This window comes from Megalobrama amblycephala, linkage group LG21 (assembly GCF_018812025.1).
Source record: "Megalobrama amblycephala isolate DHTTF-2021 linkage group LG21, ASM1881202v1, whole genome shotgun sequence".
Lineage (NCBI taxonomy): Eukaryota > Metazoa > Chordata > Actinopteri > Cypriniformes > Xenocyprididae > Megalobrama > Megalobrama amblycephala.
This window is the reverse complement of record NC_063064.1, coordinates 8,731,484-8,758,258: the sequence shown is the minus strand read 5'-3', so window position 1 is coordinate 8,758,258 and position 26,775 is coordinate 8,731,484. Positions and strand designations below refer to the sequence as shown.

General features: G+C 37.5%; 1 protein-coding gene and 1 gene segment (V, D, J or C); one reads left to right on the top strand and one right to left on the bottom strand.

Annotated features, from left to right (window-relative positions):
- Positions 1-266: 266 nt before the first annotated feature.
- On the bottom strand, positions 267-16,678 carry LOC125257230. The gene is made up of 34 exons (XM_048173695.1): positions 16,456-16,678; positions 15,614-16,048; positions 15,303-15,432; positions 15,119-15,181; positions 14,984-15,037; positions 14,487-14,870; positions 14,248-14,349; positions 13,932-14,164; positions 13,642-13,814; positions 13,456-13,549; positions 12,819-13,166; positions 12,575-12,692; positions 12,245-12,336; positions 11,865-11,982; positions 11,565-11,669; positions 9,362-9,529; positions 8,697-8,987; positions 8,495-8,622; positions 8,184-8,313; positions 8,000-8,062; positions 7,865-7,918; positions 7,411-7,751; positions 7,127-7,190; positions 6,812-7,044; positions 6,522-6,694; positions 6,336-6,429; positions 5,699-6,046; positions 5,455-5,572; positions 5,125-5,216; positions 4,744-4,861; positions 4,444-4,548; positions 2,241-2,408; positions 1,693-1,866; positions 267-1,449 (listed from the first exon to the last, which is right to left on the bottom strand). Exons 2-34 carry the CDS (start codon positions 15,761-15,763, stop codon positions 1,208-1,210), a joined length of 5,268 nt encoding a protein of 1,755 aa, XP_048029652.1. The 5' UTR covers positions 15,764-16,048; positions 16,456-16,678; the 3' UTR covers positions 267-1,207.
- Positions 16,679-25,551: 8,873 nt separating this feature from the next.
- Positions 25,552-26,395, top strand: LOC125256751. The segment is given in 2 exon segments: positions 25,552-25,763; positions 25,850-26,395. Coding segments are annotated over 2 exon segments (384 nt in total).
- The last annotated feature ends 380 nt before the right edge of the window (positions 26,396-26,775 follow it).

The following is a 26,775-nucleotide window of genomic DNA, read 5'->3' as shown; positions in this document are numbered from 1 at the left end:
TGCTTAGGATTAGGGTTAGGGTTGGGATGTCGATAATGGGGTAATTTCTCTCAACATAGCAACGTGGTATTGTTAACTGAATGTATAAGTGGCATAATATTAACAGCAAAACGTACTTTGCAACAAGAAGCGCTTTTTAATAGGGGTTTAAAGATCAACCAACCAGAGCGGTTCCTGCCGGTGCTGTGGAGCCAATGACAACGCAGTTCAAAAGAGGCGCCATGCACACGTCTACATATATGGTCAATTACGACAGGATCTTCCGGTTTTATATGGCGAATTTATTAATGAGATGAATGCAAGATTCCTATAAACATTTATTTGGTTATGTTTTATACATTTATAATTTCCCATTAAACGTAAACTAGCATTTTTAAACGATAGATTCCTTTGTGTGGTTAACCTGATGTAGAAATAGGCTTTAAGTTAGGCTCTTCTAAGCAAGGGCCAAATGGTTTCCATCCATTGCATACACCATGGGGTTAAGTAATATTAATTAAATATATTAATTAATTACACATATTAAATACATAAACATTTACCCCCAGTTTCACAGACAAGGCTTAAGATAGTCCTGGACTAAAATGCATGTTTGAGCTGTTTTTAGGCTTTTAAAAAAATGTGGCACATGTAAGCTTCTGAAAACAGTCTTAAGCCTGAAATAAGATCCTGAATTTGAATCATTACACACAAATCCAACAGTACTCACCTGAAATGGGCTAAAAATCAAATAAACCAGTTGTCAATCAGTCTATTAGGGCAAGGATGAAAAAGGACCTGGGTAGGCATTTTAGTTATATCAGCTCTAGAGCAAAGCAGTTTAGCACATTTATTGGACAAATCTGCAGCACACTCATACTGTAAACAACAAAACTGGTTGGGAGCTTCTCTGTGAATTTGTCATGAATTTGGTACATTTTGGTAAAACATTGTACATATAGTCATGAATATTACAGGTTACATCAAGAAGCTATTTAACAATAAATAATAGTGAATGCAAGTAATATTTTACAGTGCAATTTTTACCATGTAAATTATGAAATTTAATATAAAAACAAGAATTTAACAGTAGGATTACACATTTGCACAACACCTTGTCAGTGTTTTATCAAGTAATATAGACAGTTAAGATTTAATGGAAATTAAATGAGTATCATAAATTAGTGTATGTTACTCAGTTTTTTCACAGTAATGATTTACAAGGTTTTTAAATTTCAAATGAAACTTCGTCTTCATCCTCCTCCTCATCCTCTGAACCATACTGGATATAATCCTCATCCATGTTAAGGTAATCATCATCTTGCAGTTCCTCACACACCTCACAATTGTCTAGGACACTACCGTACAGCTGCCGAACCGAGGATATGTGACTTTTTAGGTAGCATAGTTTTTTCTGTAGTAGAGCGTGAAGTCCCAGAATTCCACTTTTGGAAAGGTCAGAGTCCTGTTCTGTAAGTAACACAAAAACACAAAATTATAAATCATTTTAAGGAGTTATAATCATTTATAGTCATTTTAAGGAGGTTCTATTCTGCTTTAATTTTCTGCAATTACAGCATCAATTAACTTATTCACCAATTGAAGAAAGCGATTATGGATTATTAACAGAGATTCAGTTAAAGTGCAAGATATTATGGACATATTGATTTTAATATTGTTTTTTAACAAAATTAACAGAGATGTAGTACTTACTCTTCTTTGTTATATCAACAGCAACATGACATGAAAGGTCATTTAGAAGAGACAGATCCCTTTTGAGGCTTTTCCAGTGATTCCTGATTTCATTCAGGACAATGCACTCCTCTTCGGTAAGGCGCTTTAGCAGCATCAGTTGGTCAAAGGCCCTTTTTTTGGTGACAAGATTATCTGTGAAGATATTTCCAAAAATAATGACATGAATAGTTTATCAATATACTTTGTACAAAGGTGTTTAAATATTTAATTAAAAAATGAATATAAATTTTAAAAAAATTCTGACGTTTGCATGTATAAACAGAAACAATTATCAAAGCTACAATTTTTATGAATGTATTATACATTTCATTAATGACAACTATTTTATATTCATCATATCTATCAATATACTACAAACTTATTTAATAACCCTAACCCTAACCCTAAACCTAAAGCATGCAAGATGTCCTGCTGCACAATAGGTATACACAACATCCACTGTAAGCAGATAAGCTGCTACATACTGTAAATACAGTACACACATCTAAATGAGTAACATAACATACCACGCTCATCCAGTACCCATGGCCATGCATAGCTCTCACATGCCAGAATTGAGTCGGCTGACTGCAGCTTTTCAGGTGCTTCCCTGTTGTACTCATCCACAGCTGCACTAAATTTGGCCTTTTCCTCCAAAATTTTTCTACGGAGTTTGTGTCTTCTTTTGTTTCCATCTGAAAAGACAAATGCAATGCCATAATATGTGCAATTTAAGACTCTTTCTTAAATTAATTAAAATGCAAAATACTGTACATATTTGTTAAAGAACATGACATTTATTTCCTTTCCCAAAGTTCTTCAGCTTAGTGCTATCTAAGGTCTCACTTTTATAAAACACCACAACAGAGTGTAGAAATTGTTAAGAGGGCCTATTATGTAAAATTCACTTTTTGAACATTGTGTCCCCTGTGTGTATAACCAACCACCCTACAATCATAAAAATCTATTTTTTTTTAATGATCCCCATAAATCAGAAGCAGTGTCTGAAAATGCACTGTCACAGTTTTCTCCCTACTGTGACATCATTGAAGGGAAAAGCCCCATTCACTGGCAATGATCTCTGCCCTATTAGCATAGATCCCTAAGGGAGCCGCACACAGTCCGCCATGTTTATACCCTCTCTAGAGCAGATAGTGATATAATGTTTCAGCTATTCACACAATATAACTAATCTGTTGATGGCTGTAATAATGAATATCTGTGGTTAAAAACTAAGCTCAGAATCGATCCAGAATCGTTGGGAGAGAGAATCGTGATGCATTGTTTTTTTTCTCCCACCCCTAGTATGACCAACACAATATTAGGTTAAACATAAACTGTTCCTGTAGGCCAGGCCTATATGCGTAACATGCCAAGTTGATGCTTACTCTGAACACTGCTTTACTCTCTCGAATGTCACGTGACCAGAGTGTAATCGCAGCCTTTGCATTTAAAAAATCGTATTTTATCATATTGTGATATTATCACAAATGCAATTAATCATTCAGCCCTATTTGTGATTAAACTTTTCATATCCAGAACATGCAAGTACTGCACCTTATAACGTGTTTTCGCAATCGCCTTTCTGAATGTGCTAATGTGGCTAAAGTTACCATTGTCTCTTACTGTATTCACAGAGACCAGAGCTTGTTATTTTTAACCTGAAAACGCTCACTGTCTATAATTCTGAAGCACACTTTTAGTACTTAAAAACAAATTAATGACATAGCTCTGATCTCTGTGAATAGAGACAAAAAGTTTAGCCACATTAGCCATACAGTAGGTGTAAAAACCCACACAAACATTCACAATATATAATGTGGTACTTGCATGTTCTGAATATGAATTTGGATCACAAACATTTTTATTCACTGCATGAGATTCTTCAGACTCCAGTTGTTGATGCTGGAGAATCCAAACTAGCACAAGCTATAAAGGTTACACACTCTTGAAAAGGGAGTGAAAGCAGCTGATCATTTGTATTTAAAAAGACACTTGAAAACACCATGTTTTTGCTCACACCCAAATAAAACATACTATAATAAATAATCCCTGGGATTAGGGCTGGGCGATATATCGCATGCGATTGTCATTCGCATTTCGTCAGTAAAGCCGGTTCCCTGATTACCGCTAAATCGCCATCACCTGCTTTCAAATGGAGCAGCATTTAATAGACAGAACCGTAGTTGACTGACAAGCTACGCAATATCACGTTCATTATCGAAGGCGATTCATCTGTGATATTGAACGTGATATTGCGTGGCTTGTCAGTGATGTACGGCTCTGTCTATTAAATGCCGCTCCATTTGAAAGCAGGTGATGGTGATTTAGCGGTAATCAGGGAACCGGCTTTACTGACGAAATGCACGTGACAATCACATGCGATATATCGCCCAGCCCTGCCTGGGATATTTTGAATTGAAACTTCACAGACACATTCTTTTATTACAGCTTGTAAAAAGGGGGATAATATGTCCGCTTTAAGGCCAACTCACACCACACAGATTAATGCCAACAAACACCAACAATCAAGCTGGCCATTAGATTTAGAGATTTATGAAAATAACTGCCCCAACAGACACCAACAAACGCTGACTGAACATGTTGAGACAGGAGAAAACAAATCCCAACAAACACCAACAGACTTGATGCATTTGTTGGTGTTTGTCTGAGTGGTGTGAATTGGCCTTTAAAAGCTTTAAAATTATTTAATGTTTAAAATGATCTAACCTGTTTGACGGTAAAGATCTCGCTTCCTCTGCCTGATGCTCACATAAAGAGTCTCAATTGTCTTCTGGAGTCCCTGTTGACTGCTTGCATTCTCCTTACTTGTTGCTAAATTATTGATAAGATATGCTTTTACAATAGAAATAAACATGTACATTATGATTACATCAGAGGTATAAGGATGAGGCTTAAATTTAAAAAAAAGTAGAAACAAAAGTCATACACAACACTACAGTCAAAGTTCTGTTACTGAAAGGGTTAAAACAATAAGTACAGTGCTAAAATAATCTAAAATATGCCTACCTGTATCAGCCCACTGCTGGATTTCACTGGTCCAGTCTTTAAGTGTGTCATCTGTTACTGCAAACTCTGTCTTTAGTGCATCAAGATTTAGGGACTCCTCCTGAATTTGTGCTTTTGTCTAATGAACAATACCATAAAGTGCATTTGTTAAAAGATAAAAACTAATGACAGATGCATACATGATTATTGACCCTTTTCAAATGGAAAAACAGGATATACATTTTTTTTTTTTATTAATACATAAAGTTGGTCTTGGAATTCACAGTTTTGACTTTATAGTTGCCACTTGCCTACTGAACCACAGCAAATACTACAGCAAAATTAAACACTAAAAGACTACAGCTGTCACCTGTAAAAGAGGAAAGCAATTTAGAAACATACCTTTATTAATCTTCGGGACAGCACGTTTGCAAGGTTGTCAATTTTGCGTTGATTCCATGCCATGGCCTGGATAGTAATCATGTCTGTCCTAGCTAAACAATGTAAAATAATATAAATAATCGATAGCTCCCATTAATGTTGCATACTATTTTTTCCATTTTGGTTTGTTTAGAAGACTGATATGAAAATGATGTTGGACTTGCATTAACACCTCTAGGGATGATCAAGTGTCAGGTAAAAGTTTAATACTAATGCCATTTAAAAATGAATGGATTTTTTGAGTCCCATTAGGTAACTTTGCATTGAATATGTTTGTAGTTATGCACTTACCTCCTTTGGTCATGTATTTACTGCATATAGCAGTTCTCGACAAGAAGCTGTTTACTTGTTCCACCTCTTCACCCAAGGTGGTGCCTGCTCCTTCTTGGTTTCGGCCACCCCACTTAATCTTGTGCACGGAGATCAAATATTTAACAAATAAAACAACCACATCTTTTAGAATACACACACAAATTCACAATTACTGATCATAAATACACAAGTCACAAATTTCATGTTCTGGAAAACTGTTTACCTCACATTTCCAAGAGTGGGCCTTTGCATGCATCACTGACAGGAATGGCTTCATGTGCAGGAGAGGAGAAAGCTCTGGACAATCATTAACAACTCTCTGCAGGTATGGCCAGTACTTGCATATTACGTCAGTGCACATGAACTGAACATTCCTTGGCGTCAGCTCCTTTTGGAGAAACAACGGATATGCAAATATTTCCCCCCTCATCATGTTCAGACTTCTCAGCAGCACACCATGCCGACAGACAGCCACCTCCATCCCCTCCTCATCCAGCTTGTTGATTTTCTTTGGGATGGACTCCCGTGCTGCAGTCCACTGACTCGATCCACAGACACCTTTTCCAGCGGACTATCAAGAGGAGAAAGAAATGTGATGATCCAACAACACTGTATTAAATTATGTTTGTGGATAAATGTCTAAGGAAATAAGTGGGGTGAAAAAACGCCAACAGACAAACATTTCAAATGACCACATGTTGAATTTTTGCTTTACTGCAAGCCATGTGAGATAGAAATATATGACAATTCAATGCATTGGTCTTAATTTTGCTATTGTGTTTACATGAATATGTGCATTGCTATTTTTTGTTCAGGAAATACAATTTTTGAAAGCACTATGACAAAACAATACAACCTACGTGCTTTGTCTTCTTATTAATGTAGTCCACGAACTTGGAAACATCTTCATCCTCACAGACAAAGACACCCTTGAACAGACCATGATCTTCAGCCCTTGAATATAATTACATAATTACTTAATGAAAAGCTAATTGGCATTAAATATTATTTTAATGCTTTTCACAGTGTTATAGAATTTCTGCTACCCTCTTTTGAAGCGATACAATTTCCTGTTACCATCGACTGACACAGCAAGCATAAATGGAGAACAGGCTGGACACTCAAACACTTTCAGTCCACAGAGCTGATCAATTTGGAACTGGCAGTATCTCCATTCGAAAAAACTTCTTTGAAAAGCATCTGTGCAGATCTTTCCATCCTGTGAAATAACACACAAAAAAAACATAAACCTTGTAAGAATGTAAGAGTAATCGCTCACTCCTAAACATGAAAAGATGAAAAAAGGAAATGATTCAGTAGTTCATTTAATTAATACTCGGCCAAAGAACTCCGTCCGCTGTTCCAATAAACTGACGAAGGACTGTCTAGAAAGTCCAGGAGCAGTCAATTTCATGTGGTCGTATGACACAAACACATCAATTTTATAAAGTGTTTCACAGCTTGCTGTGGCAGGCCAGTAACCAGACTTGATCAGGTGTGGGATGCTGGTCGTTCTGCTCATATGGCATGTTGAGCATGTGAAGGTTGGCAAGCTGACGTTGTAGCGACCTATTGAAATAATGTATAGTATAAAAACAAAGTAATCAAAAATGTATTTATTTATTTATTTTTTTAAATACACTGGACTCACCATCAATTCCAATGAGAATAGCCTTTTTACCTCCTGACACCACAATGGTATCAGTGGCGCACAGCTGCAAATTTGATCAGGTGTCTCTAGAGGCAAAAGACAATCTGGGAAAAAAAGTAAGGCTAGAAAATTCAACCTTTACCAAAAAACTATAGCTGCGTTATTATTATGATTACATGGAAATTCACATGATAGATTAACATGAAGGTATTATAAATTCTAAAACAACTGAATTACATGCCTTTTTCCTCAAAATGGAATTGGTTGTCAATATCCACCTTCACCAAAGTAGACGGGGATATGGCCCGAAAGAATCCCTCTACATCTGTCTCTCGGTTGTGCAGTTTCCTTTCATGGGCCAATATATCGCAGTCTGCACAGTACAGCTGTTTAGGAACACAGTCTTTACAGCGGATAACAGATCGCTTCAGTTGGCAGTGCTGGCACTGTCTGATATCCGTGTACTCAGCTGTTAATAAAGATTCCACCATCTCGGGCCTCAAAGCTGCCCACTTCTTTTTAGCCTGGGCCATGCGAACTGACCATGTGTTTGAGGAGGTCGGATTTGAGCACTGAATGTCTCCAGTATCAGCCAACAGATCCTCTACCTCTTGATGAAGAGTTTCTGGATTAGAAAAAAAACTAAAGTAATTATAGTGTTCATGGCAGTTGGTTAGACGGATCATTACAAAGCAGTGATTATACTGAGAACTCTTTAAACAATACAAACATACACACCTATATCTTCAACTGCTGGCCAAACAGTGTGAGAAGGCTGTGATGGAACTTCACCTAAGAACAATGAAACAACAAAAAGTCACTAATAACTCTGCAAGACTAGTTATTTTGAAAAGTGTTGATGTCATTACTCACCATGATCAATGTCTACTTGCCCAGACTCCAAAGATGACATAGCTGGACTGTTAATCGTTGTAGCTAAAAACAAATTAAGAGTAATTGAAGCATACAGAACAGCCAGATTATGATGCTACTCATTATGAGAGGAGAAACATGTATAAGCTGCAAGAATACATTGTGTAAAATATAACAAACATACATTTGGAAATGTTTGCCTTGGTGAGTTTTGGCCTTCTCCGTTTTGGCACAAGATGCCCAAACTCATCCCTCTCTACAAAAGAGACTGGTCTGACACGAGTGCTACAGGCTTGTTTGGTCTTCTTTTTCAGCTAGAAAAAAAAGGACATATTTTTTCGTTTGTAAATTCATGTTTAAACAAAATGCAAAGATGACCGTAAGCTAGGTCTTTTAAATATATTAACAGATAAAAATACAGCAAATTAATTCGAATTAAAAAGTAGTTAAATGAAAACAAAACAAAAAATTGAAATGAAATGTATTCATCATTACTGGTGGAGGGTTGAAGGTTTGTAGAATTTCTTCAGCCTCCTTGGTAGCTGCTTCAAGTGCAGCACTGGCAGCTTTGAGTTCAAGTTCCCTTGTAATAATTGCAGCTTCCTGACATAATTGGTCAAAACCTGAGTTTTGACAAGATGCCATATTGAAGATGAGAAAGAGAAATAATCAAAGAAAAGTCAAAAGACAGAGAGACAAAGGAAGAGAAGAGGGATGGATGGAGGGAGGGAGGAAGAGAAGAAGGATGGAGGGAGGAAGAGAAGAGGGATGGAGGGGGAAAGAGTTGCTGTGTATGTATGTGTGAGTGAGTGAGAGAGAGAGAGAGATTCAACAGCAACATGACATGAAAGGTCATTTAGAAGAGACAGATCCCTTTTGAGGCTTTTCCAGTGATTCCTGATTTCATTCAGGACAATGCACTCCTCTTCGGTAAGGCGCTTTAGCAGCATCAGTTGGTCAAAGGCCCTTTTTTTGGTGACAAGATTATCTGTGAAGATATTTCCAAAAATAATGACATGAATAGTTTATCAATATACTTTGTACAAAGGTGTTTAAATATTTAATTAAAAAATGAATATAAATTTTAAAAAAATTCTGACGTTTGCATGTATAAACAGAAACAATTATCAAAGCTACAATTTTTATGAATGTATTATACATTTCATTAATGACAACTATTTTATATTCATCATATCTATCAATATACTACAAACTTATTTAATAACCCTAACCCTAACCCTAAACCTAAAGCATGCAAGATGTCCTGCTGCACAATAGGTATACACAACATCCACTGTAAGCAGATAAGCTGCTACATACTGTAAATACAGTACACACATCTAAATGAGTAACATAACATACCACGCTCATCCAGTACCCATGGCCATGCATAGCTCTCACATGCCAGAATTGAGTCGGCTGACTGCAGCTTTTCAGGTGCTTCCCTGTTGTACTCATCCACAGCTGCACTAAATTTGGCCTTTTCCTCCAAAATTTTTCTACGGAGTTTGTGTCTTCTTTTGTTTCCATCTGAAAAGACAAATGCAATGCCATAATATGTGCAATTTAAGACTCTTTCTTAAATTAATTAAAATGCAAAATACTGTACATATTTGTTAAAGAACATGACATTTATTTCCTTTCCCAAAGTTCTTCAGCTTAGTGCTATCTAAGGTCTCACTTTTATAAAACACCACAACAGAGTGTAGAAATTGTTAAGAGGGCCTATTATGTAAAATTCACTTTTTGAACATTGTGTCCCCTGTGTGTATAACCAACCACCCTACAATCATAAAAATCTATTTTTTTTTAATGATCCCCATAAATCAGAAGCAGTGTCTGAAAATGCACTGTCACAGTTTTCTCCCTACTGTGACATCATTGAAGGGAAAAGCCCCATTCACTGGCAATGATCTCTGCCCTATTAGCATAGATCCCTAAGGGAGCCGCACACAGTCCGCCATGTTTATACCCTCTCTAGAGCAGATAGTGATATAATGTTTCAGCTATTCACACAATATAACTAATCTGTTGATGGCTGTAATAATGAATATCTGTGGTTAAAAACTAAGCTCAGAATCGATCCAGAATCGTTGGGAGAGAGAATCGTGATGCATTGTTTTTTTTCTCCCACCCCTAGTATGACCAACACAATATTAGGTTAAACATAAACTGTTCCTGTAGGCCAGGCCTATATGCGTAACATGCCAAGTTGATGCTTACTCTGAACACTGCTTTACTCTCTCGAATGTCACGTGACCAGAGTGTAATCGCAGCCTTTGCATTTAAAAAATCGTATTTTATCATATTGTGATATTATCACAAATGCAATTAATCATTCAGCCCTATTTGTGATTAAACTTTTCATATCCAGAACATGCAAGTACTGCACCTTATAACGTGTTTTCGCAATCGCCTTTCTGAATGTGCTAATGTGGCTAAAGTTACCATTGTCTCTTACTGTATTCACAGAGACCAGAGCTTGTTATTTTTAACCTGAAAACGCTCACTGTCTATAATTCTGAAGCACACTTTTAGTACTTAAAAACAAATTAATGACATAGCTCTGATCTCTGTGAATAGAGACAAAAAGTTTAGCCACATTAGCCATACAGTAGGTGTAAAAACCCACACAAACATTCACAATATATAATGTGGTACTTGCATGTTCTGAATATGAATTTGGATCACAAACATTTTTATTCACTGCATGAGATTCTTCAGACTCCAGTTGTTGATGCTGGAGAATCCAAACTAGCACAAGCTATAAAGGTTACACACTCTTGAAAAGGGAGTGAAAGCAGCTGATCATTTGTATTTAAAAAGACACTTGAAAACACCATGTTTTTGCTCACACCCAAATAAAACATACTATAATAAATAATCCCTGGGATTAGGGCTGGGCGATATATCGCATGCGATTGTCATTCGCATTTCGTCAGTAAAGCCGGTTCCCTGATTACCGCTAAATCGCCATCACCTGCTTTCAAATGGAGCAGCATTTAATAGACAGAACCGTAGTTGACTGACAAGCTACGCAATATCACGTTCATTATCGAAGGCGATTCATCTGTGATATTGAACGTGATATTGCGTGGCTTGTCAGTGATGTACGGCTCTGTCTATTAAATGCCGCTCCATTTGAAAGCAGGTGATGGTGATTTAGCGGTAATCAGGGAACCGGCTTTACTGACGAAATGCACGTGACAATCACATGCGATATATCGCCCAGCCCTGCCTGGGATATTTTGAATTGAAACTTCACAGACACATTCTTTTATTACAGCTTGTAAAAAGGGGGATAATATGTCCGCTTTAAGGCCAACTCACACCACACAGATTAATGCCAACAAACACCAACAATCAAGCTGGCCATTAGATTTAGAGATTTATGAAAATAACTGCCCCAACAGACACCAACAAACGCTGACTGAACATGTTGAGACAGGAGAAAACAAATCCCAACAAACACCAACAGACTTGATGCATTTGTTGGTGTTTGTCTGAGTGGTGTGAATTGGCCTTTAAAAGCTTTAAAATTATTTAATGTTTAAAATGATCTAACCTGTTTGACGGTAAAGATCTCGCTTCCTCTGCCTGATGCTCACATAAAGAGTCTCAATTGTCTTCTGGAGTCCCTGTTGACTGCTTGCATTCTCCTTACTTGTTGCTAAATTATTGATAAGATATGCTTTTACAATAGAAATAAACATGTACATTATGATTACATCAGAGGTATAAGGATGAGGCTTAAATTTAAAAAAAAGTAGAAACAAAAGTCATACACAACACTACAGTCAAAGTTCTGTTACTGAAAGGGTTAAAACAATAAGTACAGTGCTAAAATAATCTAAAATATGCCTACCTGTATCAGCCCACTGCTGGATTTCACTGGTCCAGTCTTTAAGTGTGTCATCTGTTACTGCAAACTCTGTCTTTAGTGCATCAAGATTTAGGGACTCCTCCTGAATTTGTGCTTTTGTCTAATGAACAATACCATAAAGTGCATTTGTTAAAAGATAAAAACTAATGACAGATGCATACATGATTATTGACCCTTTTCAAATGGAAAAACAGGATATACATTTTTTTTTTTATTAATACATAAAGTTGGTCTTGGAATTCACAGTTTTGACTTTATAGTTGCCACTTGCCTACTGAACCACAGCAAATACTACAGCAAAATTAAACACTAAAAGACTACAGCTGTCACCTGTAAAAGAGGAAAGCAATTTAGAAACATACCTTTATTAATCTTCGGGACAGCACGTTTGCAAGGTTGTCAATTTTGCGTTGATTCCATGCCATGGCCTGGATAGTAATCATGTCTGTCCTAGCTAAACAATGTAAAATAATATAAATAATCGATAGCTCCCATTAATGTTGCATACTATTTTTTCCATTTTGGTTTGTTTAGAAGACTGATATGAAAATGATGTTGGACTTGCATTAACACCTCTAGGGATGATCAAGTGTCAGGTAAAAGTTTAATACTAATGCCATTTAAAAATGAATGGATTTTTTGAGTCCCATTAGGTAACTTTGCATTGAATATGTTTGTAGTTATGCACTTACCTCCTTTGGTCATGTATTTACTGCATATAGCAGTTCTCGACAAGAAGCTGTTTACTTGTTCCACCTCTTCACCCAAGGTGGTGCCTGCTCCTTCTTGGTTTCGGCCACCCCACTTAATCTTGTGCACGGAGATCAAATATTTAACAAATAAAACAACCACATCTTTTAGAATACACACACAAATTCACAATTACTGATCATAAATACACAAGTCACAAATTTCATGTTCTGGAAAACTGTTTACCTCACATTTCCAAGAGTGGGCCTTTGCATGCATCACTGACAGGAATGGCTTCATGTGCAGGAGAGGAGAAAGCTCTGGACAATCATTAACAACTCTCTGCAGGTATGGCCAGTACTTGCATATTACGTCAGTGCACATGAACTGAACATTCCTTGGCGTCAGCTCCTTTTGGAGAAACAACGGATATGCAAATATTTCCCCCCTCATCATGTTCAGACTTCTCAGCAGCACACCATGCCGACAGACAGCCACCTCCATCCCCTCCTCATCCAGCTTGTTGATTTTCTTTGGGATGGACTCCCGTGCTGCAGTCCACTGACTCGATCCACAGACACCTTTTCCAGCGGACTATCAAGAGGAGAAAGAAATGTGATGATCCAACAACACTGTATTAAATTATGTTTGTGGATAAATGTCTAAGGAAATAAGTGGGGTGAAAAAACGCCAACAGACAAACATTTCAAATGACCACATGTTGAATTTTTGCTTTACTGCAAGCCATGTGAGATAGAAATATATGACAATTCAATGCATTGGTCTTAATTTTGCTATTGTGTTTACATGAATATGTGCATTGCTATTTTTTGTTCAGGAAATACAATTTTTGAAAGCACTATGACAAAACAATACAACCTACGTGCTTTGTCTTCTTATTAATGTAGTCCACGAACTTGGAAACATCTTCATCCTCACAGACAAAGACACCCTTGAACAGACCATGATCTTCAGCCCTTGAATATAATTACATAATTACTTAATGAAAAGCTAATTGGCATTAAATATTATTTTAATGCTTTTCACAGTGTTATAGAATTTCTGCTACCCTCTTTTGAAGCGATACAATTTCCTGTTACCATCGACTGACACAGCAAGCATAAATGGAGAACAGGCTGGACACTCAAACACTTTCAGTCCACAGAGCTGATCAATTTGGAACTGGCAGTATCTCCATTCGAAAAAACTTCTTTGAAAAGCATCTGTGCAGATCTTTCCATCCTGTGAAATAACACACAAAAAAAACATAAACCTTGTAAGAATGTAAGAGTAATCGCTCACTCCTAAACATGAAAAGATGAAAAAAGGAAATGATTCAGTAGTTCATTTAATTAATACTCGGCCAAAGAACTCCGTCCGCTGTTCCAATAAACTGACGAAGGACTGTCTAGAAAGTCCAGGAGCAGTCAATTTCATGTGGTCGTATGACACAAACACATCAATTTTATAAAGTGTTTCACAGCTTGCTGTGGCAGGCCAGTAACCAGACTTGATCAGGTGTGGGATGCTGGTCGTTCTGCTCATATGGCATGTTGAGCATGTGAAGGTTGGCAAGCTGACGTTGTAGCGACCTATTGAAATAATGTATAGTATAAAAACAAAGTAATCAAAAATGTATTTATTTATTTATTTTTTTTAAATACACTGGACTCACCATCAATTCCAATGAGAATAGCCTTTTTACCTCCTGACACCACAATGGTATCAGTGGCACAGCTGCAAATTTGATCAGGTGTCTCTAGAGGCAAAAGACAATCTGGGAAAAAAAGTAAGGCTAGAAAATTCAACCTTTACCAAAAAACTATAGCTGCGTTATTATTATGATTACATGGAAATTCACATGATAGATTAACATGAAGGTATTATAAATTCTAAAACAACTGAATTACATGCCTTTTTCCTCAAAATGGAATTGGTTGTCAATATCCACCTTCACCAAAGTAGACGGGGATATGGCCCGAAAGAATCCCTCTACATCTGTCTCTCGGTTGTGCAGTTTCCTTTCATGGGCCAATATATCGCAGTCTGCACAGTACAGCTGTTTAGGAACACAGTCTTTACAGCGGATAACAGATCGCTTCAGTTGGCAGTGCTGGCACTGTCTGATATCCGTGTACTCAGCTGTTAATAAAGATTCCACCATCTCGGGCCTCAAAGCTGCCCACTTCTTTTTAGCCTGGGCCATGCGAACTGACCATGTGTTTGAGGAGGTCGGATTTGAGCACTGAATGTCTCCAGTATCAGCCAACAGATCCTCTACCTCTTGATGAAGAGTTTCTGGATTAGAAAAAAAACTAAAGTAATTATAGTGTTCATGGCAGTTGGTTAGACGGATCATTACAAAGCAGTGATTATACTGAGAACTCTTTAAACAATACAAACATACACACCTATATCTTCAACTGCTGGCCAAACAGTGTGAGAAGGCTGTGATGGAACTTCACCTAAGAACAATGAAACAACAAAAAGTCACTAATAACTCTGCAAGACTAGTTATTTTGAAAAGTGTTGATGTCATTACTCACCATGATCAATCTCTACTTGCCCAGACTCCAAAGATGACATAGCTGGACTGTTAATCGTTGTAGCTAAAAACAAATTAAGAGTAATTGAAGCATACAGAACAGCCAGATTATGATGCTACTCATTATGAGAGGAGAAACATGTATAAGCTGCAAGAATACATTGTGTAAAATATAACAAACATACATTTGGAAATGTTTGCCTTGGTGAGTTTTGGCCTTCTCCGTTTTGGCACAAGATGCCCAAACTCATCCCTCTCTACAAAAGAGACTGGTCTGACACGAGTGCTACAGGCTTGTTTGGTCTTCTTTTTCAGCTAGAAAAAAAAGGACATATTTTTTCGTTTGTAAATTCATGTTTAAACAAAATGCAAAGATGACCGTAAGCTAGGTCTTTTAAATATATTAACAGATAAAAATACAGCAAATTAATTCGAATTAAAAAGTAGTTAAATGAAAACAAAACAAAAAATTGAAATGAAATGTATTCATCATTACTGGTGGAGGGTTGAAGGTTTGTAGAATTTCTTCAGCCTCCTTGGTAGCTGCTTCAAGTGCAGCACTGGCAGCTTTGAGTTCAAGTTCCCTTGTAATAATTGCAGCTTCCTGACATAATTGGTCAAAACCTGAGTTTTGACAAGATGCCATATTGAAGATGAGAAAGAGAAATAATCAAAGAAAAGTCAAAAGACAGAGACACAAAGGAAGAGAAGAGGGATGGATGGAGGGAGGGAGGAAGAGAAGAAGGATGGAGGGAGGAAGAGAAGAGGGATGGAGGGGGAAAGAGTTGCTGTGTATGTATGTGTGAGTGAGTGAGAGAGAGAGAGAGAGAGAGAGAGAGAGCGCTTTTGAAAGAGATGGCTCTTAAAAGAGCCGTTGGGTTGATATGTCGAAGGAAGTCTATATGAAGGATTAGTGTAGGATCTGAAGTAACTGCAAGGTAGAAAAAGAAATGCTGAATTACAATTTTTGCATAGTAAATAAAAGGAATTAACAGCATAAATAACAAGGACTATATATAAATAAATGCTTGTGCTTTAGCTACAGATTAACACAGTAGAATAACAGTAACTATAGTAAAAGCATAGTAAGCATTGCCGTATTGAGCTATAATTCCACCAATATGAACATAATAAACTGATCGAAGCTAGCTAACGCTAACGAGTTTAATCACCCTAGCTAGCGATATATGTTCAACTTTTTGGAACAAAACATGGTAAGAGATGGCAGATTAAATCCAGCGAGCATTATGGAGCCGATTTGATTCATAAATAACATATAATGGACTTATATAGAACATTATAAAAGGACATTAGGACAGCATATGACAGACTACTTACCGAGATGTGGCACGTGTAACTGCTGTTTAATATCGCGATGCTTTCCAATCGAGAGTTATTCAACGCGAACAAGAAATCGTACTATACAGTACGATTTAACCACGTAATTAAATCGTGCGAATTAGTACGAATTCGCCTTGACGAGGTTGTTTTAAATGCAAGGAACAAATCGTACGAATTCGTACGACCCAGCTCGTACGAATTCGTACGATTTAGCCACTTGGTTAATTCGTACGAAATAGTACGAATTCGCCGTGAGATAGGGTTGGATGATCAACTACATGTTGGGTGTTCAGAGAGAAGACAAGATTTGGTTTGAGATCACAGATGATCAGAGTGACCGAACATCAGTCCACAGTCAGACCTCCAGCGTCACTGTTTATGGGTTTTATCCACAAGAGAGTCCAATCGATTTAACAATCATCGACACTCCAGGATATGGAGACACTCGTGGAATCGATCTTGAAAAAAAGATCACCAAGAGTTTGCTTAGTTTAAGTAAATCTGCTGAAGTGATCCATGAAATACATGCAGTGTGTCTGGTGATTAAAGCAACACAGAATCGACTCTCTGACAGACAAATATACATATTTGATGCTGTTCAGTCTTTATTCGGAAGAGATATTGCTGAAAACATTGTCCTGCTCTTCACATACTCAGATGGAGCTCCACCTAAAAATGCCCTGATGGCTGTTAAAGAGGCTAAAATCAAGTGTGCAGTGAATGACAAGAATCAGCCAGTGTATTTCCGGTTTAACAACTGTCAGTCAAAAGCTGATGAAGATGATGATGAAGATGAGGAAGACCGCGAACAGAGGCTGAATCAATCATGGAATCTCAGTTTTAAAGGAATGATGCAATTATTCAAGTTTCTTGACACAATACAACCAAAATCCCTAAAGATGACCCGAGATGTGTTGCAGAAACGGAAGCAGTTGGAGGCAAATATTTCCAATCTAAAAGCACGTGTTCAAACGACAGAACTAAAGCAAAATGAGCTGAAACAAACTCAAGAGGCTCTCGAGAAGAACGAGGAACCTGCAAACTTTAAATATGAAGTTGAAGTGCCCTACAAAGAATGGGTTGATATTGATACTTCTGTAGCCAAAGCAGCGATGTGCTGCACCGTCTGTCAGGAGAACTGTCATTATCCAGGATGCTGGTGGACCAGTGATCTTTCATGGTGCAGTTCAATGAGAAATAATCACTGTACAGTATGTACAAATAAATGCCACTTCAGCAAACACATCAAAGCAGCGAAAATATATGTAACAAAGACAAAGAAAGAGAAGAGAACATATGAAGATTTACAGAAGAAATATGATGGTAAGATTGGAGACGGCAAGTGTGTGGTCAAAATGCTGGAAGAAGAACTGCAAGAATTAGAGAAAGAGAAAATAAAGCTGGTGAATGAAGCTTTTCACTGTGTGGAAACTCTGGAGCAGATCGCACTCAACACTGATTCTCTACTCACACTTCAGCACATTGATTTTCTGATTGAGAAGATGAAGGAAATAAATGAGTCTGAAAAAGCTGGAACACTGGAAAACATCAAGAAGAGAGCAGGAGAAAGAAAGCAAGGACCCCTGGGATACTTGGCAAGATTTTTCAAAAAATAAACACAAATCATGCCTTTGTTCAAATTATGCTGAAAACAGGATCCTAAAAATGTTTGTGCTTTGTTCAAAAGCATGTCCTTCGTGTGATGTTAAGCGATATTATAATCGATCATAATTGCAATATTATATGAATCTACAAATGCCTGCATTTCCCATTTGTAAGTTGCTTTGAATCAGCTAACTGCATCTGCTCAATTAACTAAGGTGATATTCGTTTATACAGTAAGATGCTATTGAAAATATAGCAGTGAAACTGTGAAAGAACATTGTTATTCATCATAAAATTATGTGCATGTAATCATTGTCAGACTGTTTTAACTGTATTATCAAGCACTGCCATCTAGAGGCCATATGAGAAACTGTTGAGTTTCATCCAACAGGTAAAAAAAGATACGAAGAGTTCAGATGCAAAAGCCTCTAAGTGCCATCTGAAATTTTCTTCTAAAATGAGCATTTTTATCAAGCTCGTATGTTTAGGTTCAGTAATTTCTCTTTAATGTCAATTAATAGGTCATTTTCATTGCCATTAAAGTGAATTAACTGAACATAAACATGCGAGCTTGATAAAAATGCTCATTTTAGAAGAAAATTTCAGATGCCACTTAGAGGCTTTTGCATCTGAACTCTACATTTCTAAGCTCTGCTTTACTATAAATCTGGACTGTGCTTGTCACAAAGAGATTATGAAATTCTTCCACTCGTATTTCACTTTTATCAATAAAGCATTTTAAAAGATGCTTATATGTGTTCATTTAACCCTGTTGAAATCAAGATTAATTTTCCTTTAAGACACATTTTACATAGCTCTTTTTAATTTTTTACAAAAAAGATCTCTAGGAGGATACATAAAATATTTTATAAAACATTCTGATACGATGGGAGTGAAAGTGATAGTAGAGGAGAACTAGATCATGAAAGAACTCAGGTCACTTAAACTTTATGTCAGGGTGTTGCCCTCAAGGCTATCCGCTTGTTAAGTCGTGACATAAGGAACGCCATTTCCGGGTCCAAGCCTCGACTCGTTTCACTTGAGAATGCCATCAACAGCCATTTATGAGAGCTATTTATTCATATTAAACATCAGTCATTTTAAAAAGTTAAAAATTTTAAATACTTACAGTCTACACAACAGTCTCCGTGCTCACAGCATCACAGACATTAATATTTTAACGATTTATAAAAGATGAATCATTGTTTGGCCATCTGGAATTTTGGTTTCACACACTTTCACACACTTTCACACACTTTCACACACTTTCACACACACTCAACAGTGCAGAAACACAAATATGATCTTAAAATCAGCTTTGTTGAGCTTCATCAGTATTTCTTCAGATAATTAGAAATTATTTTGATGTTATCATCATTTTTAGATCATTTATGGTTTATTTATCCTCATTTCCACTCACTCAATATTTTAAAGTCATTGATATTTTTGATCATGTACTTTTATTATTTCTTCTTCCTAATCTTAGTTATACAGTAAAGATCTGAGGAACTGAAGCTGTCGATCACACAGCGAGAGTTTATCTGGACACTTCCCAAAACTCCTGTTATAATCAGTGACGCTCTTACACTACACAATCAATCTCTGACTGTATTTACATCGTGTTTGCATTGTTAGTTATGGTGAAAGCATTTCTGGAGTGCAGAAATTTAGTTGTAATGACGAGATCACTGCATTCACACCATCAACAGACTGTCTGTCATCTGCTCAGTTTCTCATCACTGCAACCTTCCCTGTGATGAACAGATCTAAATATAAGGCAATAATCAACACTTTTCACCATTCGTTCATTTAGACAGCTGTAATAGTAAAAATGTAGTGATAGTATTCGAGAAGGTTTCACATGTAAACAATCAGAGCGCTAAAATCAGAGTGGAAATAGCCATTTATTTCTAAATTATGACAATTATTTGATGTAAAAATCATATGAACATTATAAGTGCACCTCAGGAAACATTATAAATAATAATAAATCAGTTGGTGAAGCGACTCAGATGCCTGCAGTGAAATCTGTTCATCTAGGAAACACATTCACCATGTCCTGTAAAAGCAGTCCTGACGTCTATCAGAGTTGGGATCATCAACCTCTATCCTGGTTCAGTGATAAAGAGTCAAAAACCTCCGTCAGTCAGAGTCACAGTGATTTGTGCTAGAAACACTGAATAAGTTCATTCACAAATATGAGGGCTGCAGCAGATGAGAAGATTTGAAGTCAATAACATCATTTTAGAGCTTCAGACGACTGAGAATATCGAGCACAGGTGAGATTATCAGAGATCCAAACACTGAAGGGTTCATCCTAGACCATTTGTCTATTTAACCCCAAATTTATCTGTGTATCATCTACATACCCTGAAGACATCAAACAAGTGATCAACAAAATTTGGATTCATCAGATTGTTGAGAAGATATAGTTTCATAAGTGTATTGAGCCATGGCTAAATGAACTATCTTCTAAACGCTTTGACTAATTAAAATCCTTTTGATAACTTTTGTCATTAGTGTCTATAGATGACATGCAAAATGGTAAAGTGGTTTAGGAGATTGAAAAAATGTTTTCGGCAACTCACAATGGCTGACGGACTACAACATGTTGTACTAATGTTGTCCACTAGAGGGAACCACAGGATAAGAAATCTATTTTTCTATCAGTTTCCATCATTTTGAATGTTTGAATCCAAAATTCACAGAACTTCACACACATGGACAACAAGACTTTCTGAGTAAACATGACGAGTTTCAGGAATTTTTTTTAAATCAGTCATTTATATGAATGGGATTCAGAGATGAAGGTCATAATACTAATGCTGTCCACCAGAGGGAGCCACAGGAAAACAAATCCTTTTATATCTCTTTATGAAAGTCTGTGTAAATGATTCAATAGATTGACTTGTAGTATAAAAAATGCACACAGGCCTAAATTCATTATAGTTTCATAACAAAAACCTGTAATCTCCAAAATACTTACAGATCATTGATTTTTATATTAATATTAATTTTATACTATTGAAAACATATTTGTTGTTGCCACGTGACTGAATGTATTGCCGTTCAATTGAAGGAAAGAGACAATATTATCTGTCCATTTTAAAACAGTACATAGAATTAGGGCTGGGGTAAAAAAATCGATTTTCGATTAATCGTTTTTTAAAATGTGGTCGATTCAAAATCGATTCTCAAAGGCCACGAATCGATTTTTTTTTCCATATTTATTTCCGCAAACATTGAACGTAAGATAAACGTTAATCTAATTACGAGTCTTCTCCACTAGATGTCACCCTCTTATTTGCCTTGCACGATGTCACCAAGGAGCGAGAGGCGAACTTGTCAGCCGTGTTTCCACTGTCGGGCCTAAAGCGGGCGTGCTAGTGCGTGCCAGTGCGTGCCAGGGCCAGTCGCGTTTCCACTGTCACTTCCGGGGCTTGATCGTGCCTCGTCGGGGCTTCCTCGGGGCCAACGGCCTGGGTTTTTCGGCCCGCCGAATACCTTGGTCCAAAGCGGGCCAGCTCATGCTTTTGAGGGAGTGGTTACGAACAAAGGCGGAGTTCATTTGTGTGTGGAGACCAGACGGAGGCGCCGCCGCCATGGATGATTACATGTAGGTAATGTAGGCATTAAAGGCTTTTAAAATCATTTTAGCTCAAAACTCACTTTCAGGCAGCAGCAATTGTTTTAAATAACTTCTGTTTGTGATCCGGTGTGGATTCTGATGTCCAAGACTATGCTAGCTTTTACCGTAGTAAACATGGTAAATACGACGGCTTGAAGAAATCAGACAAATATGCTATCACAATCATGTATTTATTTTATCTGTCAGCACATCTCGTCTCTCAACGGACTGATAACCATATTTAGCTCCGCATATTTCATAAAATAAAGCAACTCCATGTTTTCGGGATTGTTTCTCTGTCACTGGAGAGAGTGCTAAAGCTCCTCAGGTCGTATTTTTGGTGGAAAATTTGTAGAAATTATTATTTTTTGTATATGTGATGTATACGCCTCCTATGACTACAAATAAACAGAAACAGACGCGACTGAATAAGTGTGTGTCCTCTTTCTTTTGTGAAATAACAGTAAATACCACTTTATTTCTGTGACTAATGTTTAATCTTGACACAAATTAATTCATTATGATTAATTTGTTTGGTAAAAACATAGATGCTTGGGTTTTTAAATTAAGTAAACAACAAAATGCCAACAACGCCTGCTTTTATCATGTTCACTTTACAATATCGCTAGTTTCCAGTAATTTCTTTCTGATTATTTTTCTGATAAAACTTCAATTTGTTTGTGAAATGACGGGTTTGTGTGACGTTGTTCAAGAGAGGCGTGTTACGGGCGGGTTTTAGTGAAGCGCTGTGGAGCTTCTGGCCCGACGGTGGAAATGCAGCGTGATTTTGGGCTCGGTGCTACAAGTCCGGGGCTATTAGCCTAGCCTGGCCCGCTGAAAGCCCTGGCTCGCACTGGCCCGACAGTGGAAAAGCGGCTATTCATTCATTCAGTGCTTAAATGGCGGTTTCAGGTGCTTTGTCGACGTTGATGCCACCTTCACATAAAATTGAATCGAGAATCGAAAATCGAATCGAGAATCGAAATCGAATCGATTTGAGAGCTTGTGAATCGAAATCGAATCGATCTGGAACATCTGAATCGATACCCAGCCCTACATAGAATAATACTTCCATAAAGAGATACTTAAAGACTCATATTTTATTTGAAAAGACACATGGCCATTGCTGTACCGTCTACTACACGATTCAAAGTGTTTCTGGACTGAAGTTTCTGAGCTGTAAAAGATCCCAATAACAATTCAAGCTACAAGTTAATCCTATTATGCTAGAGGATGTTCATGTGCATTAAAGCTGTCTAAAGACCAAGAGTTTGTCTTACATTGACCATATAACCTGTTACGGCCAATTTGTAGGTCACTATATTAGGCAGCCTGTATGTATCCTTTGGCTCAACCAATGACTTTAGGCCAGGACTACAGTACCTGTTTGTTACTTTGGGTGGCACAATTGCATATAGTGCTATAATATATAAATATATAGACCCCTTAAAAGTTTGTAAACATTGCAACGTTTCCTGGTGGGCGGGGTTTAGCTGGAGGCAAAAAGAGACGCTGGACTCAATGTTGACAAGCGTAAGCTAGCATGTTTTAGGAGGGATTTATTAAACATAGATGCAGAAGAAGGTTCAGAACTGTCCGAATATGTACAGTCAATGACTCTGCGGGACCGTGACAGCTATTTTTGTAAATTAACTTAAGTTTTGGATATTTCCTAGACAACATATGAATTACTTTTGGGTGGTTCGGGGAATTTTTTCAAGGCTTATTGTCTAATGTAACCTAACGCTGGGCTAACTATGATTATGGCTAGCGGTGTGGATTATTTTAAGAGACCATTCAAAGGATGGCACACACATCTATCGCTGTATGTTTGTTTAACATTTAAGCTAGCTAGTGCGCTGAAAGTTGGTGACTTTTCACCTATAAAACAGAAACTTGCTGATTTGTACTAGATAAAAACCAACACACCATTACATATGCATCGATTATTTTACCTGATATGAAGTGTGCACTGCAAACACGAGTATTATTTATGATCGTATCCATCCAGTCTGTACGCCGTATTGCATTCAACCACAATTATCTTTTTGATTTCTGTGAAGGAATGTCTGCCGGGATCTGGTAAAACTTTAGTTTTGAACCAAAAGTGCTGTTCCTTCTATTCTGGCAGCCCAAAACACAACAAGATGACATTTTAAAGTCAAAACCTCAAACTTTTAGCACGCCTGCTATGAGTTCTTATTTATGTTTTGCCTCCAGCTAGAGCGGTGACGTCACAGTGACGTAGGCGATTAAGGGGTCTATATAAGTCATAGAAGAAACTTCCTGTTCATTAGTGATGTCCGGTTCGCGAACGAATCGTTCTTTTTAACCTGTTCTTTTCAGTGAACCGGTTGAACCAGTTCACCAAATCGGTCTGAATCGTTCTAAACAGTTCGCATCTCCAGTAAGCAAACATGAATCCACAAATGATTAAAGTTACTCACTTTTTGACGTGCCTGACACTACCTGTCGAAATAAACCAACATTCCGGAGTTATTCAGTTACTCCAACAGTACACTGACTTAACTTGCTGTGAAGAGAGAACTGATGATGATGGGCACGAGCAGCAGAGCAGCTGATATGAGTGAGCATGCGAGGCGCACACGAACGAACATACACGGCCTGTCACCACTCTCGTTCTCGAGTCAAGAACCGGTTGCAACGGTTTTCGGATCATCAGTACACAACCGAGAACCGCTTCTTTCAGACATGTCCGATTTGAGAACCGGTGAGCTGATGATACTGCGCATGCGTTTGACTTTTCAAATGAACGAAAAGCACGTTAGTCAAGTTTTGTTGAACATCGGCAAGTGTGATAATATAAAACATACTGATAATATAACGTTTATTGTGCTTTTCCAAATACACCATAGCAGATTAATAGCATAAAATACTGTACATAATACTGTACATAATAAACTACATGCCAACATGAACATAATATTTTGTACACCAAACTAATGTTCAGAAATAGTTCTACAAATTCATTTTTCTATATTAATATTATTTAAAAAGCAATATAGTAAAAGTTGTGCAGTTGTGCTTTCAAGTTATTTAAAACAATTAGATTTATCAAACTAAACATTTATTTGTTTAATAAATAATCCATGGACAGCTTATTAATTTCTAAACAAGGTGATATAAAGATAAAAAAATGACGTGATCAAACTACAGCGAGAGCAAACAGGCGACTCCTTTTGAATCGCTCTCGCGGTTCTCAAAACTCAATCTCGTTCTCGGGTAGAACCGGTTGCAACGGTTTTCGGATCATCAGTACACAACCGAGAACCGCTTCTTTCAGACGTGTCCGATTTAAGAACCGATGAGCTGATGATACTGCGCGTGCGTGATTCAGCGTGTGATCTGAAGCTACAGAACAGTAACATCACAGCACCGGTTAACTAGGACAACTGATGCTATGAGAGGACTCGAATGAGGGGCCAATCTGGCGAAACGTAAGTTTATTTAATCATAATGTAAGAGGATCATGGTTTCTGCGCTGATGAAGACTAATTTATTCACTTTATAACTGTAAAACTTTGTTTGCACATCACTGCCTGTATATGTTTGGATGCTTTAGATGCAAAACTAAATTGTAAGAAACGCTTCAGATTATAATGTTTTAGTTGACTGATGTTATGATTACTAACTTTATATATTTGAATCACTTGTTTTTTCAACCCGGCCCGCGATAGATGATGACGTCATTACATCGGAGCGCAAAAGAACCGGTGAACCGGTTTTTTCAACCGGTTTATTGAATCGAACTGTCCGAAAGAACCGGTTTGCGGAAAAGAACCGAACTTCCCATCACTACTGTTCATCAGTGGTGTGTCTGTCTGTTCACTCCGCCCTCTAGTGGCGCAGTGATGTAGTGCAAGATAACATGAATTTAGAGCCTCATTTAAATACAGAATGAGTTCATTTGCATATTGATCAGATGCTTCAGTGCTCTGAGAGTGTTTATAGTGCTGTGAGTTTAACACTTCATCACTGACACACACAACAATCTTCATCAACATGACCTTCATCATCATCTTCATCTGGACTCTCACAGCGTTTGCTCAAGGTTTGTGGAGCACAAGTTTGATATCAATTCATTTCTTCAAGTATATTGTCAAAGTTTTGAGTTGATTTTCTTCTTGTGTGTTTCAGAGTGTAGAGGACAGATCACCGTCACTCAGAGTCCCTCAATGACAGCAGCTCAACCAGGACAAACACTTATAATACACTGTAAAACTAGCAGTGATGTGTACAAGGATAGTTCGGGGGTTCGCTTAGCCTGGTACTTACAGAGACTCAGAGAAGCTCCTAAACTCCTGATTTATTATACAAACAGCCTCCAGTCAGGAACTCCATCTAGATTCAGTGGCAGTGGATCTAACAGTGATTTCACTCTGACCATCAGTGGAGTCCAGACTGAAGATGCTGGACATTATTACTGTCAGAGTTTCCACTATCCAAACAGTCAACGTGTGTTCACACAGTGATAAAGAGTCGTACAAAAACCTCCGTCAGTCAGAGTCACAGTGACTGAACTGATACTGCAGCTGCTCACACACTTTCACACACTTTCACACACTACTGACACACAGAGGACAAACACAGGAACTACACATGTGCTCAAAACTGACTTATGACTGAAATCAGCTCTATTAGACTGTGATCTGTCCTGTGACAGACGGGTTTGACTCAAATATGCTCAGAATCAAAGAAAACAGAGTGTGTAAATTGATATGTAGATTCATATGTTGTTTTGTTTTTGTACATTAAACTACACTAAAGTCATGGTGTATCAGTAACATGCAGGTGTTTTTCAAGCAGCTCCTTCATCTAAAGCTGTTTATAAATGTATTACTCATAACTCATTTCTCATGAGCAGAAGTGAAAGTGTTCCAGTTGAGAGCGTTGAACCAATCAAAGAGTGAAACTGTGAGTTTGAGGTGAAAATCACATTTGCATTGGCAGGTTTAGTGATTGTGATCCTCTCAGAATAGAGCAGCTCCGTCTCCAGTGACCATGTTCAAACCCCAAGAGCTTCATTTGACATTTCCTGCTAAATGCAGCTGTTCTCAACTATT

What these genes read in the sequence shown, in the direction of transcription:
- LOC125257230 (XM_048173695.1), bottom strand. Translation starts at nt 15,763, where the DNA reads ATGGCATCTTGTCAAAACTCAGGTTTTGACCAATTATGTCAGGAAGCT. An exon ending in TTGTATCGCTTCAAAAGAGG is followed by an intron (nt 13,550 to 13,641) that starts GTAGCAGAAATT and finishes ATTATATTCAAG; the next exon opens with GGCTGAAGATCATGGTCTGT. An exon ending in AGATCTTTACCGTCAAACAG is followed by an intron (nt 9,530 to 11,564) that starts GTTAGATCATTT and finishes TTGTCTTTTCAG; the next exon opens with ATGGAAACAAAAGAAGACAC.